Genomic DNA, 17,834 nt, shown 5'->3' with positions numbered 1-17,834 from the left:
TGGGCGAGTTGGTTCATCGTGAAGCATATGGGTAACAGAGCAAACAGACGACCACAAGAAGGGAGACACGCACACGCACCCTTCATGTAGTCGTCTGTTTGCGCTGTTACCCATATGTTTCATGATAATATTGTACAGTCGGCGACGTTTTGAAGGTGATCATGTGAGCAAGGACCAAAGGACTCCATGAATTCGACAATCGAGTGATATCCACAGTTGAAAACCACATTTCTGGGACAGCCACCGGGGTTGGGTGGTAGACTTCGCGTTGCGCTGCTAAGCCCGAGGGCGTGGGATTGAATCCCGACTGCGACGTACGCATTTGAATGGGTGCGAAAAGCGAAAATTCCCGTATACCGTGAATTGGGTGCACGATAAAGGACTCCAGGTGGTGAAAATTAATCCGGTGTCCTCCGCTACGGCATGCTTCGCAAGCATCCCGAAATTTCGACGAATAAAACTCCAGAATTAGTTCAATTTTCGTGCTTCCGGGACGTAAATTGTAACCCTTTTTCTGAGTGATTCTTTTGAGACCTCTGTGGCGAAGAGAAAAGAAATTTGATTCCAATCCTTCACGTGCCAAAACCACGATTTGATTTTGCTACATGCCGTAGTGGGAGACTTAGGATTAATTTCGATCCCCTGGGGTTCTTTAACGCGCATCTAATGTATGGTACTCGTGTGTTATTGTATTTCGCCCCCATCGCAATGCGGCTGGCGAGGCCAGGATTCAGATCCACTAGCTCGTGCTTATCAGCGCAAGGCCATAGCAGCCAAGTCGCTGCGGCGGGTAACGAAGATCAAAGCTTTCACTCAAAGACGCATGATAACGAAAACAAGGAATCGTTTCTTGTGTTGCAACGGCAACAACTTAGCAGGCGCAGCAAAGAAGGCCCTTACGGTGTCAGCGTTCATTTCGAAGCGGTAGTTCTGCACTTGCAGCAGCAGAAACAGCCACTGGTTTCGGAAGTCTTCGTGCACACTCTCAAAGTAGGCCTTTGCGTTCGGTCCAGACGTGATGAGCGGCAGCAGGTATAGGCACATGAGGAGAAAGAATACCGGAACCATGGTTCTGAAAGAGTGTGAATTGTCATTGACAGTCCGTCCAGCACTTATGAAAACTGAGAAAGAACGAAAAGAATACTATGCACGCCCACTGCAGTGTTGGCATTTAGGTAGGGCGAAGCTTTTTGCGTAAACAACGCTACAAACTGTTTATGCGCTTGTTTTCTGTTGCGTTGCTCCTACGGGGCACGTACCGAGTTGCACTTAACTAATAGCCTTTGAACAAGGTAGACCAAATATAAAAAGGGATTAAGTCAATTCAACAAACCGTTGAATATCATGCACTATTCCATTAAGAGGTTTAGCTGTGCGCCTAAATTAGGAGATGTCTTTGAGCCGAGATTATAATAGAAGCTTTTTTGTCGTGATTTGTTGTTATATGAGGCAGAAAACAGGTGCGCTAAGTAGCACTACATTACCGGCCAGAATTTCTTCCTAGGTATCTAACATGGCAAGCAACGGCACAATCTTGGGAAAGAATGCTTCGCTTTAAAAACATACGGTGACACACGCGATGAAGGTAGGCGTTAATGGATATCTCAATAAATTTGGGCATTTCAAGCGCAGATCACACAGTGATGGTTTTCGCATATTGATCATACCGCACATCTTTCGCGGAGGAGGCCAGACAGTTGACGCCACATGCATGGCGCCGCCGAAGAAATAGCCTGCTGCAGCGCAAGCAGCTCCCGTGAAACGAGTGCGCGCAATACCGCCTCTCCCAGTACTGCGCACATCAAGAGAAGAGCCTAAGAACGTGGAAGTTGAAGTCAGGGAGTTCAACAAGACTCTGGTTTGCTACCCTAGGCAGGGAAAACGCTGTCAGGGGATGAAAGCAAAGAAATGGTAGAAAACACGAAGTGGTCGTGTCATCCGGAAGTGAACAGCCGCTCACTGAGAACTATCGACTTCAAGATCTGTAGTAACGCGCGTGTCGCTTGCTGGGCTTGAGAGGCTTGTGGCCACGGTCCAAGTACTTTCGGTCTTCAAACCAGGTAATCTAATGTGGTACGGAGTACAAGGCGCAGCTCGTCATAGGGGGGAGAGACAAAGAGGAGTTGTTCGATACACTCGTCACTGACGCAAATGTCGCACGAAGGAAGGTGTGTAACTCATCTGAATGAGATAGAAATCGGTCATTTTGAAAGAGAAGGGAGACGAAAGAAATAGGAGGCGGGATTGTTACGTGACCGTCACGTGGGCCTTATGTCATACATGGGAGAAAGACAGCAGGGGAATCGCTTGCGGGCGATGCTCCTGAGAAGGGTTCGCAACGCTTCGTTAGCTTATAACTGTGTCGGCTACTACAAAACTCTATATAAATATTATTGTGATAAAACGCTCCTTTGAGAGCGCAATTTACAACTGCTCGTGCATAATCGAAATTTCAAATGGGTCTGTTTAACGAGCCGCGGAAGTGACACAGTAGCAAACGTTTCCGAGATTTTGAACTTGCTTATCCGAGTTATGAAGTGCGGGATCCTCTGACATGAAATAATTATTTATTAGCGCACCTGTTCATTAACAGGCTTTGCTTCAGTTTTTTGAAGTGCTAACCGATACAGGAAGTCCACGAGATCCGCAACAGTGAGTATTGTGGTGCGCATGAGAGAGAATTATAGCATCCGGTTTAGAGTGTACCAGTTAATATATATTTTTCACCTTTGAAGGTTATTGTCCGTCTCAAAATGAACTTGCAGTGCAGTGAAAGGCACGTAGTGTATGGGCCAATGAGAGGAGCCAACGTGCAGGACCGGCGCCTGCGCAGCTTTCTCCGAGGAGAACGGAGCAGACCACAAGGCGAGGAAGTCGTGCGCCTGACCGTCGGCAATAACGTTAGTCACGACGGATGTGCACAAATAGCGCAGACATAGTGTCGTTCACTGAAAATTTACTTTTGATAATGCTGGCGGGGGTGACTTTCCGTGGGAAAATTATGCAGGTCGCACGCATTGTATGAATCGGTGTTAGCGAAGCTTTTGCATACACTCGCAGAGTGGGACCACGCTGAAGCTTGTGCTAACCTCGGCAACTCGTTCTTCACATATTCTGACCAAGCACGTCGACCAAGGCACCGTTAAAGTCATCGGTCGTCGTAAAGGAAGATTCATTTAACAAACGCGTTTACCGCATTGGGGCTTGTGGAATGTTTGGTGCGTAGCAGCAAAAGCTGTACCTGTGTATACTAAGATTTAGGTGCACGGTAAAGAACCTGAGGTGGTCACCATTTCCGGAGTCCCTCACTACGGCGTGCCTCATAATCAGATCGTAGTTTGGCAAGTAAAAACCCAGAATTCATTTTTATTTTAGAACCAAGGTAGATTACTGCAGAAGCGGCTGCCGCTGGTTGACATTATTATTACTTGTTTTGAAAACATTTATACTGTAGAAAGGAAAGGGAAAGCGAGAAGGAGGCTGGCAACTGCCATCCGAAGGGGCCAAAAAGAAAGAGCAAGATGACAAATCTCAAAGAATAATCAAAACACACAGTACAGGTCCCACACAGTAGGTCACTGCAGGTCATGTCACTAAAGAATGTCGAAATAGAAGAATAGTTATGATGTCCCGTCACCGTAAACAGAAATAGGCTACAAACGTGAACCTTAGTTTCTTTTAGGAAAGTAATAAGAGCGCGATGCGCCTGATCGCCTCGAAACGCCCAACCACTGTGGTACATGCGACCAGTGAAAGTAGTCACAAATAGGTTTGCTAATATATGACATTGAAGTGTGTATTAGCGCGTGGTAGTCGACCTGCATAGTTTGAGCCACTATCCCGGTTGTAGCATTACTTGCTCTTATGGAAGGCCCCGCTGGTTCATCAGGCACACGCTTTGTGTAGTGGTGCAACTTAGAGCGCTCTGTTGTATTCTTTGCCGTCGATGCAGCCGTCGCTGCTGACGTAGGTATTAGAGGTTGTCACACATGTCACTGAAGCATAAAGTTTAGCCACGAGAAGCTTATGCATGTAGGATGCGCAAAGGATTCATGAAATAATAATAAGACCAATTAGACGCCTCCGAGTCTTGATGCACGGACGAGAGACGCAAGCTTATGCTGCACGAAGAAACGCTAATCCAAAGCAAATTCAATTGAATGTTGATTGAAAAGATAGAGTCGATAGAATTATATCCGCAACAAAAAGGTGGCGCCATCTGTCACCGCGTGACGTGTTTCGGTGATTTTAATAGCGGTGACAGATGGCGCCACCCTTCACTTGCAGAGCCCTCTGAGTTAAAGTGGACGGAAGCATCAACCGGTCAGCAGTCGAGATAAGCAAGGGACCTTTGGAGTATTGGTGAAAAAAAGAGCAGGGAACAGAGTGACAGGACCGGATCTGTTAGAGGCATAGGTTGCCTTAAAATTGAGATACGCAATTTTTGAAGATGATAAGCATATTAGAGATATGTGTACATAAATGCGAAAATGAAAAACATGTATAGCATACCTGAGTAACTCAAGTAGGCTAGCGACTATTTGTTACCACCCCGTTTCAAAGGAGAAGCCAATAAATCATCATCATCATCATCATGATCAGAAGCATCGCTAGCTGCCTGTGTTACAGTGTACCACCTGTGTGCGACAATAGGCTAGGCCTTAATCCTTCGATATCCGGATACTATTTCAGAAAGACCGCCCAGGTAACGCCCAAACTATTCCGCCGAGCGGTAAATGGGTTAGAAACACCATTCGCTTCACGCGAAGGGGATAAAGGGGTTAGAAACGGCTACCCATAGGACCAAATGCAAGCCAATTGCCGCCATGTCAGGTGATTACATAATTTCCGTCGCATCCGGAAGCCTCCGGGAAACGGCGGTAAAAAAAAAAGTGAACGCAATTCCCCCTTGAAGTTCTCAGAAACACAAGCATCTAAAATATCTTTTAACAAAGCAAACCTTCCTTGCTTCTAATATATATAAGGAACATTGTATGGTTTACAATCAATATTTACTGATGCTTTCACACCGGTTAGGCCGAAATCCGGTTACGCCGGACGCTGCTTGAAACTCATCTGAGTCAGCTGTTCGAAACTCCCGCAAGCTGTCGACGGGCAACGCGCCAAACCGGCCTCGTGCCAGTCGGCGGCCACGCGTGCCCTCTATCGCTACAGCTGCGCACCGCACTCTGCCGTTTTAGCCGATTGACGCATGCACTTGTCGGGAGCTCGGTTTAGCGGAAGCAAGTAACGCACGTTTCGACAGGTTGAGAAGGAAGAGTAGACTGGCTTCATTCATTCCACAGTAAAACAGGTTTGCCGAGTTGCAGTGGTGGCGCCCCTGTCGGGCAGCCACCTCACTTCTCAAGAAGGAGCAGGCGCAATGACCCCCACGTGGAGGCCAGGTGAGGTAAATGGTTTTCAGAGAAACGGGGGTCAAATGACAGTGACAGACGTTCGCTACACACCCCTCGGCGCTCTGTGCGCACAATACGCTCCATCTTAGTCTCTCGAGTCGGAGGTTGTGTACCGCGTCTACTTTTACGCCTACACGAAACGTGATGGCGGAGGAAGTGGCTTCTGGCACGTGGAGGAAAGATGCATCTTAGAGAGCCTGTATACGATCGGCATAAGTGGTCTAACCAGCAGCCACGGTGGCTTAGCGGCTATGGTGATGCGCTGCTAAGCACGAGGTCGTGGCATGAAACCCCGGTCGTGGCGTCGACTTTTTTATTGGGGCGAAATGCAAAAACGCCCGTGTCCCGTGCCTTCGCGGTGGTCCGCTGGGGGTCAAAATTAAGTCCCCACTACGGCGTGCCTCATAACCAAATCGTGGTTTTGGCACCTAAAACCCCGGAATTCAATTCAAGTGGTTTGACCATTGCCGGGATTAACTGATACACATACGTAGTCATTCTTCTGCATCCTGTGACCAAGTTGTATAGTATCTATTTCATTTTACATTCCTAGCTCCTTTTACAGCTGGCTCAGACGAAGCGCAGCCGTTGTTGTAGCCAAGATCGGACTCATGACAGCACGAATGATACGAATGGAAAATGAAATAGATCATTACGAAATACGGTCTCTGCTCACGTTTATCAGTAATCACATGGCTTATCAACCTTTCGTGAAAGCGCTGTAACAACACACTCACATACACTGCAACACCTGTTGGGCCACTATTTGTGCGCGCAAGACGACGGCAGAGATGGATAACTATAATTGCTGCATTAGAGGAAGCAGTAATTTAAATGGCAAACGCGGGACGAAAAAAAATATTTCACTGACAATTACGATACTCCCTAGTACGAAATTTGAGCGCAGCTCTATGCGTGTTTTCATTTCGCGATATATTGGCTTCCGCAGACAATCTATCTCATGTGGCACGCTGCAAACAGAGCGAAACGTGGCGGGATTGCCTCGCTAACCTGGAGATCGCGAGAGGCAGTGCGTGGGTGACGCGTAGGCGCGATTCGCAGCAGCCGCCGCACACAGACCTCCCAGACGACGCGCTCTACTCTGGCGCCATCTCGGAGCCATCGTCGCCGCACTACGCTTTTCTTTTCACGCTTTCAACAAAGCCTCCTCCTTGCGCTCTCTTCGCTCTCGCTGATTTTTAATCCCTCCTGCACTACGCGTTCGCTCTTTCATCTTTCACTTTGAACGTTCGCTCGGTTAAACATACGCGTATAGGCTGTTTCACATGGCGCGATTGGGGCGAAAAAAATCGTTCTGCCGCGCACGTCGCAGAGCGATTTTCGCTCACAGCTTTCACATGCGTTTGCGGCAGCCCGATATCCGTGGCAGCGATGCGCAAGGTTGCCTCTTGCTCACAAAGTATCCATGCCTGCATCGTTAAATAAAAACAAGGAAACTAGTCAAATATTCGAATTTTCCTATTTTTATTCGATAATAAAATAGGTACACGATTTTTAACGTTTAAAAGGGTTGAGACTTTACGACAGCTTGCAGATACGATGAGTGAGGCGCTGCACAGCACCGCAAGTATGAGCGTGCGGCTTGCGCTGCGTCGGTGGGATGATTCCGTTTAATACACTCTAGTTTCGTTATTACTATGGAAGCCGCAACTTCTTCCCCTGGATGAGTATTTGCTTTTGCAGAAGAACAAACTACTGTTGAGTGTGCATCTATATAAGCAGCTGGCGTGATTTGTAGGGATGAAGAGGTTGACGACGGCGGCAATCAAGTGGGCATGTGCCTTATGTTGAAGCGGCGTCCTTCTCCCGATCTGGATAGCGTGTAGCTTCTCCTTTCAAACGAATTGTGTAAGCGAAAAAAAATGTGTGAAGCTCCTAACCCGCAAACGCTTGTGGGTATGCCCTAAACATAGCTAGAACTGACGCGCGACATTGCTCCACAGAGCCACCAACGCGCGGTGAAACAAACATTGCCCCTCCCACATCGCGCCGATCGCTGCGACTGAGCGACGGCGCGACCAACTTGTTGGAATAGCAGTCGCGGAGAGCCCAGGACGTCGCGGCGGTCGCTGAGCGACGGAATTCGCTGTGTCGCTGACTGAAAATCGCGCCATGTGAAACAGCCTTATGCCGACATTCGCCGCAGGAACGGGCGCCTAAGAGCTGCGCTCCAAGTGAAAATCTTAACGCAGTTCTTCGTTTGTGCGCAGCTAGCTTTTGCATCGCGTTACCCGATAAAGATGATGATGGCTTCTATTGTGATTTCCTTTTAAAGGGGGCGAACACACATAGTCAACTAGCCTGCGTTAACTCATCAGATATTATAGACATCTATTGCAGTATAGCATTTTGCCCATCTGAACCATCTTTCCTTGCTATTTCCTCTCCATTAAAACCTCTATTTTAAATGCATAAGCAGTTCTATGCTTACCCATCGAGAAAAAAACCGTCCTTCCGTCACGTAAGACGGTCGCTTTCAAGGTACAGGTCGCAGCAGCGAGCTACGACTTTACATACGTACTGCCTGTCGCTTCCTCGAGAACGAAGCGGCAAAAACACAGGGCTCACAAAACTCTCAGCTTTCACAAAGCTGCTCGTTCGACTCTTGCTCCGCTCCGCTTGGAACGCTGATTCTGGTCAAGTAGCTGACGGTTTTATTTTGTTCTTTGTTCTTAGATAATTGATTTTGGCCTTTTGTTCCAATACCTGTTAACATTTTCGAGTAATTTGCTACTTATCTGCAATGTCTCTCTCATCGCGAGGCCAGGAGGCTTCCTCCTGGTCAGCTTCTATTCCTCCCCCTGATTTACCGGTAAAGCTTTTCTTACGCAGTGGGACGAGCAACGTACCAACGGCTTCGGTCCCGAGGGATGGTGGAGTGATTCGCATGAAGAATCCCAAGGCAATCCAAACCGAACTCCGGATGGCCTCGGCCAATTTTAAACAAATCAGCGAAGTTCGAAAGTTTGGCCGAGGGGGCATCCTTTGCTGTTCGTTAGATCGGGCTTGTGTTCAAGGTTTACTGAAGTACCTGCGATGTTCTTGCGACGCATCCGGTGAGCAGTCTCATTCCTCATCACCTAGCATGTACCAAAGGCCTAGTCCGAGGTGTCGACCTAAGTCTATGTACGGCAGAAATTTTGAAAATGTTTTCAGTGGCAGGCGCGATTTCTGTGTATCGTTGCAGCCGTGTCACTGAAAATAAGCACATGCCCACAGAAACAGTCATTGCTACTTTTTCTGGAATGAACCGCCCATCTTAAACCAAGGCATGGCCACTTATATACCGAGGTGTTCCTTTATCACCTCGTCTCCTTCAGTGTCTAAAGTGCTGGCGGCTTGGCAATCCATATAAGGTTGTAGGTCCAACAAACAATGACGAATTTGTGGAGAAGTCCATAATTCAAATGGCTGTTCTTCCCGAAATAAGTCCTGCTGCCTTTGCAGTGGTCCCCACCATGCAGATGAGCCTAATTGCCCTGTCAGGTCAAAAAAAGTGCGATTCCTCGAAATAATTTATAGACGTCGATGCTCTCGTCGTAAGGCCATTAAAGAAATGCAGATCAAGATTCAAGGGTATGCTAGTATAACAGCCTGTCAAACATCGTGCATGGAACACTCAATCTCTCAGGCTATTGCAGCTTCCGTATAAATGCGTTGGAAAAAGCAAGAGGGCGCATTGTGACAAATCTCACCGACTCCCTTGTTCAGGTGATGTTTTCAGAAATAGCTCCGTGGTTTCAACTTACTAATGAAGCCAACACAGAGCATCAGGTGCCAAGTCTACCGCGGAATCCACCTAGAGAAGCGGCGCAGCCTTTAACAATAACAATTTATCAAAGCCATCAACTTCTGAGAAAGTTGACCACATCGGCCTCTCCGACAGAGAGGGGATGGAAAATCAAGATGTACAAATGGACGCCCGATCTCTTAAACGAACAAAGTCCCCGATATAGCAAAAGTCTAGCTCTCCCACGAACTCCAAGGGGAAGAAGTACGTGAGAGAGATTCCGACTAACAAGGACTTCCTGAAAGAGCGTTTTAGACCAAGCAGTCTCTGCTGCTAGGATTTATTCACCAGAGGAAGTTTAACAGTAAGTCAGTGGAAATGTCGTTCCATACTTTCTGCTGCATCAGATTTATTATATCTTGCTTTAAAATATTTTTCAGATATTATTATTTTACAAGAAACTTGGCTTGCTACCTGTCAAATTTTTCATCTAAAAATTTCCGACGCTTTCGATTGGATCGCCTTTCCCGAGGCGATAGTTTAGTTTTTTTCTATCAGCAAAGATCTGCCATAGAGCTACTATAGCGTACCAGATAATGTCACCAGACTGTGAACTGTTAGCATTGGATATAACACTTCCTGGTTGCACGCCTTATCCTATAATTAACACGTGTTTCTCCGCTGGAGGGCAAGATACCAGTTATCTCAATACATCTATTGCTTGCAGTCAGAAGAACGCCATACTAGTGGGGGATTTTAATTCTCATCACGTATCGTGGTGTTTGCGAACTTGTGGCAAACGCTTAATTGTGGGAATGGGTTTTGCAAACCATTTCTCTTGTTTAAATTTGAGAGCAGATACTTTCGTTCGGGGTCAGTCGCGATCTGCCTTACATCTGACGTTTGCTGCCTCGAGCATGTTTGTCACCTCCTGGAAGCTAGACTGTTGGCTCAAGTACTACAGTGATCACTTTCCCATAATTTTTAACTGGTTACCCCGTTAACTAGTTTAGCTAATCATGTGCGCACTTTTTTATTATGCAATTATTAAAATGCATTAAAATCAGCTTTAAGCGCTCAGGAGGCCATGGAGAGGGAGGTAATAAAGCAATGAGCCTGTGTTCAATTCTAAAACAATCGTAAAATTAGGTTCAATTTTTATACCATCTACTTAGGGTGCGTCATATTGCCCCTGGTGTAATTCTGAGTGGGAGCGAGATTTTACACGTCAAAAAGCTGCATGGGAAACACTTTTATATAACCAATGCCGTGTTCATTGGGCTGATTATATATATTGTCACGGGTATGTCACGGTGCGTAGAACACGGTAGCATGGAGGAAGTTCCTTTGTAGCGTGGAAGAAGTTCCTCTTCTCAGAGAGCCCCACTCGGCGGCAAGGGGACAAAAGTAGCATCAGAGAGTCTCGTGAAAATTATGTGTCACGATGGCGGCGATTGTAAGCGTGCCGTTGAGATTCCTGCGATGCCAACAGAGGAGTACGGGCAAGCTGGCGCGCATGGTCAGCGTGGGCGATAGCATCGCGGGCATACTCGGTCCTCGAATCCTGTATCAAGGGGAGTGAAGTGTCCAATGGTAAGACAGGGTCGCGACCGAAGAGTAAGTAAAAGGGGGAGTACCCAACACTATCGTGGCGTGATGAATTATAGGCGAACGTGACATCAGGGAGAGCCACATCCCAGTCCTTGTAGTCGGGTGAAACGTATTTCGAGAGCATGTCAGTAATGGTCCGAATAAGTCGCTCAGTAAGGCGGTTGGTCTGGGGATGATAGGAGGTAGCCAGTTTGTGCTTGGTAGAACATGAGCGTAGTATATCGGTGATGACTTAAGAGAGGAAAGTGCGGCCGCGGTGAGTAAGGAGCTGTCGTGGTGCGCCATGTACTAAAATGATATCACGGAGGAGGAAATCTGTGACGTCGGTTGCGCAGCTCGTGGGAAGTGCTCGAGGGATGGCATAGCGCGTCGCGTAATCAGTAGCGACAGCGATCCACCTGTTGCCAGAGCTGGACTCGGGGAAAGGGCCAAGGAGATCCAAACCCACGCGAAAGAAAGGCTCAGGTGGAATGTCGATCGGCTGTAAGTACCCGGCAGGAAGCGTTGCTGGTTTTTTGCGATGTTGACAGGGCTTGCAAGCAGATACCTAGCGCTGTACGGGGCGAGCGAGGCCAGGACAGCAGAAGCGGGCGCACGCGGTCGTAAGTGGGAGCAAACCCAAGGTGTCCGGCAGTTGGGGCGTCATGAAGCTACGGAAGCACGGTTGAGCGGAGGTGTTGAGGAACGATAAGGAGGAGGGGAGGACCGTCAGGATGGAAACTGCGTCGATACAATATCCCGTCGTTGAGGATGAAGCAGCGTAACGTTGGATCAGTAGGAGCACATTGCATTCGGTCAATGAGGGTCCTCAAAGTATCGTCATGGCTGGGAAACGGAAAGAACGCTTGCGGAAGCGTCCATGTCGGTGTAGGCGGGCGTGTGTACAGGGTAGCGGGACAAGCAGTCGGCGTCCTTATGTAGGCGACCAGGCCTATGCACCACCGAATAGGAATACTCCTGCAGCCGCAGAGCCCATCGTCCAAGCCTCCCTGTGGTATCTTTTAAGGACGAAAGCAAACAGAGGGCGTGGTGGTCCGTTACAATATAAAAGGGTGTGCCGTATAAATAGGGGTGGAATTTTGCCACCGCCCACACAACGACCAAACATTCACGCTGGCTAATAGTGTAGTTCCGCTCCGCAGGTGACAAAAAACGGCTAGCATACGCGATGACACGTTCATGCCCGTGTTGAACTTGTGCCAAGACAGCACCAATTCCGTGGCCACTGGCATCGCACCTCTGTAGGGGCTGAAGTAGCGAAGTGCCCTAAAATCGGTGGGATGGTGAGCATGGTAGTTAGCCGAAAAAAGGCGATGGCCTGAGAGGATCCCCATGCAAACGGCACACTTTTCTTCAGGAGATCTGTGAGAGGGCATGCTATGGTGGCAAAATCTTCAACAAAGCGGCGGAAGTAAGAGCAAAGGCCCACGAAACTTCGGACATCTTTTGCGGACCGTGGAACACGGAACTCTTTGACGGCGCGAATGTTCTCTGGGTCCGGTCGGATGCCAGTCGCATTGACGACATGTCCAAAAACAGTAACCTCATGGTGGCCGAAGCTACATTTCCTGGAGTTGCGCTGTAGACTGTCCTTGCCAAAAACGGCAAGTACAGCTGAAAGGCGCTCAATGTGTGCGCTGAATGAGGGCGAGAACACAATAACATCATCTAGGTAGCAGAGAGAAGTCTACCACTTGAATCCTTGGAGTAATGAGTCCATCATACGCTCAAAGGTTGACGGAGCGTCGCATAGCCTAAAAGGCATAACTTTGAAGCGATAAAGACCATCAGGCGTTATAAAGGCGGTCTTTTCACGATCGAGATCATCGACAGCGATTTGCCAATATCCGGACCGCAGTTCACTGGACGAAAAATACTGTGCCCCGTATAGGCAATCGAGGGCGTCATCAACACGAGGTAGCGGGAAGACGTCCTCCTTCGCAATGCGGTTGAGGTGGCAGTAATCGACGCAGAATCTTCATGAGCCGTCCTTCTTTTTGACGAGCACGACAGGGGATGCCCAGGGACTTGACGATGGCTCAATGATATCTTTCGCTAGCATCTTGTCTACTTCCGTTTTGATGATGTGACCCTCCGAAGCTGAGCTTCGGTAGGGTCGACGATGGATGGGTGGATTATCGCCTGTATGGATACAATGCTTCACAAGTGACGTCCGGCCTAAGGGTCGGTTGTTCAAGTCGAATATATCCTTGTAGGAAAGCAATAGACTGCAGAGCTGTTCAGTCTCCGTTGTCAGTACATTTGTAAGACTGCAAAGGCCCACAGGAAGCGTCGACGTCAAAAGTCTCAACGCAACTAACGTCTAAAGCAGTGATTCCAACAAGGGTGATATTTTTAGGCAGCATTTGCTTAGTGAGTCGTGCGATTCTCTGTGACCATCAGAATTGTATGCGGGACCGTAACGTTGTGGGTGAGAACAATGGAAGTTATGGGAACGGAGATGTAATCGCCATCGGGAACTGGCATAGAAGGCGACATTTCGATGTATGTCAACACCTGTGGTGGAACGTGAACAAAATTAGTCGGTCTTAGGCGAATTTCGTGTAGTGTCGGAGTAACGTCCAGTAGAGGCAGGTGAAGACGCACAGTACTTGAGGAACAATCGATGAGCGCTGAGTGGGCAGAGAGAAAGTCTAGGCCTAGTATGAGGTCATGGGGGCATTAGTCAAGCACAGTGAAATGGACGACAGTATGGCTGCCGGAAATGCTCACACGTGCAGCACACATTCCGACCACGGTCACCGTGCTACCGTCGGCGATTTGTACGAACCGAGTAACGGCAGGCGTAGCGATTTTCTTTAAATGGCGGCGTAGGCGGCTGGTCATAATCGATATGTGTGCTCCTGTATCTATGAGTGCTGTGACGGGTGTGCCATCAACTTGGACGTCAAGAAGGTTATGTCTTGTAAGCAGCGTCAAAGGAGGATTATGCGGCGAATCCGGTATTGCAGCACCACCTCGAGGTGCCGCATTGCCTAGTTTTCCTGCTGGGACGGTCCTGGGTAGGTCGGCGAGGGCGAGCGGTGAAGCTGGGGTGGACGTGGCTGGCGACGTTGAGGTGAGTTCGAGCGAGCATAGCGGCGAGTCGAGGTAGTGGAGTCGGAAGCGTCGTAAAAGCGACGGGGGGAGGAACTTCAGGGCGAACTTGAATTCCGGAAGGGGTTTCGAGAAGGGGACGGCCAACGGCTCCGGCCGTGATGGGAAACGTGACCGATTCAGCCGCAGCAGAAGCAGATCGGCCTGTCATCAGGTGTACGCCAGTCCTATGGATTCCTGGTAGTGTAGGGATAACGGACACTGTGAGGTGGACTGCGATAGGACCGAGTCATAGGAGCAGGGCGGGTGTCAGGGCGACTCAAGGAGCACGCACTGGGAAGACCAATATTAGCGATGTCCTGGCGAACCAAGGACTGGATCCGCGATATCGTCTCAGCAGTGTTCTTCCAAGACGTCTGTTGAGGCGAGGCAGGAAACGATGCTTCGAGTTCGCGGCGTACAATTCGGGTGAGGTTTTCGCTTGGAGGTGGCGAGCTAGATTTGTCGTTGGTGTCGGTGTAGGAAGAGGTCGCTGCAGTATTTGGAAGCCGTGTAAACTGATTGTATATACGGTGAATCTTCGCCTGCTCGAAACAGCGGCATTCCTTTGTCATGGCGTCGACAGTCGATATGTTTCTAAAGACCAGGAGGTTGAATGAATCGTCCGCGATGCCTCTGATAATGTGTCCAACATTTTCTGCCTCTAGTATGGAGGTGTCGATTTTATGAGAGAGGGCTAGGACGTCCTGAATGTAGGAAACATACGACTCGGTAACAGTTTGGGCACGCGTGGCGAGTTGTTGCTTGGCGGCTAGTTGTCGACCAGTCGCATTCTTGTGTCGGCTGGCGCTCATCTTGATAAGAGCACTCTGCGAAGTGCGCATGCGCCACTAAGTGTTAAAAGCAGAGTGAAGGGGCACTCTGCTAGCGGCCCTCTTTCTTGCCGAGCCTCAACCCACAAGCATGGGTTAATAAACGTCGTTCACCCGGAACTTGTCTGATCCTTTCGGCACGCCTGGCGCAAAACGTAACACGCATTACCAAAAACGTCGGACAGCTTCTCTTTGAACAAGTCCCAGCTGGTTAGCTCTTCGTCGTGTGTGTGTAAAACCACGTTCGCGGTGTTCCGTTGAGGTACAACACGACATTGGCCAGCATTATGGTCGGATACCACCTGCTCACCTTCCTGACGCGCTCGTACATCTTCCACCATTCTTCAACGTCAACACCATTGAGGCTAGCGAACTTTCCGGGGTCTTGCGGCTGAGATAGAGCAACGTACTGGGTATGCGTAGTCGGCATTGCAGCTGGAGGTGCCTTCCACTGGAAGCATAGTCCCAGGCTGGGTGAGACGTCCGCTGCGGAACTTCGTGGCGAAGACGCATACCCTGTACGTCCACCAAAATGTCACGGGTATAAAAGCATGTACACGGCGTATTTACAGGGCGCATATATATACAGCAGCCGGGAATCCCGAGAGGCTGTTGCCACTTCGTCATCTTCACCGCCGAAGACCTCGTCCTCTTTTTCCACCGTAACACATATATAGCCACAACATTTAAGCGAATAGTCTCAAAAGCTAAGATCGATTACGATTCAATGCACTACACATATCTTTCGAATTCTAGCAATAAAAACGCCCTGCTCAGATTACTCCAATCCCGTAAAGTTATACCGGTGCCCGCGAATACCGACTTAGTAGTGCTATCAACAAGAGATTATCAGTCACTTCGGAAAACTGCTCAAGGAAGAGCCCGACGTTTTACGCATAAAGGCCAGAATACATGGAGCGAATATGCGACGAATAGTCGGCGTTTGACGCCCGGCGGCGTACGCGCGACGCGCGGCGGCGGAGAAAACGTCGTTCGCCGCCGATCTAGCTGGCGCAGAAAAGTTCGTCGGGCGTCAGCGATACCGGAAGCGGCAAACGAGCGGCGCCCCAAAGCGAGCCAATCAGGTCTCACTATCCGCCCCGACTTCCGACTAGGCTTCCCCGCTTGTTCGTGTATCCCGATCCCGCTCTATCGTTCACGCCGGTCTCCCGCTTTTCGTAGTCATGACTTCCAAAGCGGCGCGGCTGGAATTTAACGACAAGTTAATTTCGGCTGCTAAGAAGTGTTCCGCGCGCGCGTTGAGCCACAGAACAGAGCCGCGGAGTTGGAGGAGACGAAATTTGTTTACCCGCCCAGCATCGCCGCTTTCTTTAATCTACATCGGCACATGAATGTCTCAAACACATAACAACGCTAGAAATCATTTCTAAACAAAATTTTACGCGTTTTTAGAGTGTTCCACAATTCAAAAGCGATATAGTTGTCGTTAAAGTTTTTTTTTGTGTCATGTGTTTCACTACAGCGCATTTGCCTCGTCTAGCCACAGTGATAACAACGCAGGGACTCGCCGGCGGCGGCCGCCGTGCCTTCGCTCCATGTAGCGCAGCCCGACGAACATACGGCGTCGCGCCGCGGCAGATTTTCTGCCGCCCGAACTTCGTCGTGAAAGTTCGCTCCATGTATTCTGGCCTTAAAACGCCGATAGTACTCCCGAAACCTCCCTCGGAAGACTACTTTGTAGAAGTAACAGCGACAGAGCTTGCGGGCATTATTAGATCCTTATCGGCGTCAGCCCCAGGTCCAAATGGCATTGCAACAGGAATGCTAAAATGTTTGTTTGATTATGCGCCTCAGGACGTTCTAAATATAGCAACGTTTTCTCTCAGAGATTCATGAGTTCCAAGAGAATGGAGAGTAGCTAAAATTATCCCACAGTTAAAGAAAAAAAGCAGCTGGGCTTGACATAGATAACATGAGCCAATTTCTCTTGCTTTCAATGTCGACAAATTAATAGAAGGTGCTGTCCATGGCCGTATAACAAATTTTATGCATAATAATGCACTTCTCAGGCATTGTCAGATTGGATTTTGTCCCAGGCACTCCATATGGTGCACGTATATAGGTCTAGACAGCCACTATAAACTTTCTCTCCGCAAACGAGAGTACGTAGCTTTGGTGACGCTAGATATAGCAAAAGCTACGACTCTGTAGAATATTGTATTCTATTCGATAAGCTTCAGTCTACGAATTTCCCGAAGTATACAACCACTTCGAACTATGAATTTATGAGAGCTAGAGAGTTTTATTGTTATCAATACGGTATTTCGACGTCTAAACACAAGCAGACAAGCGGTGTACCACAGGGTGCTGTTCGTCCCCCTAGATTATTTAACATATTGCAAAGTGTAATTCCTTTGTCTCCGGAATTACATGTATGTGTTTATGCAGACGATATCGCATTTTTTACATCGGAAACTCACCTGTCGTTGCAGAATTACTTAGACGTGCTGGATATATACATTGCTAGAGAGGTTAGGCATGTCGTTCTATGTTAGCAAAAGTGCGGCCCTAGTCTTCTGTTGACTGCACATGTGCATATATTTCTACAATACCGCCAAGAAATCATTCCTCAAGTTGATGCAGTCAAGTACCTTGGTGTTATTTACGATGGGAAGCTCGCCTGACGCAGTCGCATGGAACATATTAAAACAAAGACAGAACGTGTCGTAGCTATGCTCCGCTGGCTCAGCCACCATCTTTCTGGACTACGCAGGGATATCTTACTGATCATATATAAGACGATGAGCAAAACGAGAACGAAGTGAAAGCGGAAGCCAACGTTCCGACGAGTTTTGACGTCTTTTTCAAGGCTTTAGTAGGGTAAAGTTGTAGGCCAGTTCGTGAGACGTTGTGAATAAAAGCGCTACAGACACGGAATGGAGGGAGACGAGAACACAGGGCGGTACTTGCAACTGAATTTGTATTGAAAAGCAGCGTGGCTTTTATAGAGGATGACACGTGTAGCCCGACAACCAATAGTAACCAGTATGAAGTAAAGACCATCAAAAAATATAAGACAGCAGAATCTTTCCGGAATAACAAAAAAACGACCGCATACACGAGGAAGTGAAAAAAGCTGAAAGTGAGCAACACAAAAGAAATGAA

General features: G+C 48.4%; 1 protein-coding gene across 2 annotated transcripts in view; it reads right to left on the bottom strand.

The window, feature by feature from the left end:
* The window catches only part of LOC142571086 (nose resistant to fluoxetine protein 6-like), a 102,550-nt gene that overhangs the window by 28,641 nt on the left and 56,075 nt on the right, over positions 1 to 17,834 (bottom strand). For both annotated transcript variants that reach the window (XM_075679381.1, XM_075679388.1), the window contains exon 9: positions 901 to 1,072. In XM_075679381.1, coding sequence (XP_075535496.1) covers positions 901 to 1,072 — 172 coding nt within the window. The remainder of the gene's footprint in view (positions 1 to 900; positions 1,073 to 17,834) is intronic.

Source organism: Dermacentor variabilis, chromosome 1 (genome assembly GCF_050947875.1).
Source record: "Dermacentor variabilis isolate Ectoservices chromosome 1, ASM5094787v1, whole genome shotgun sequence".
Taxonomy (NCBI): domain Eukaryota; kingdom Metazoa; phylum Arthropoda; class Arachnida; order Ixodida; family Ixodidae; genus Dermacentor; species Dermacentor variabilis.
Note: the sequence above shows the minus strand (reverse complement) of the source record. Positions and strands in the feature narration are given on the sequence as shown.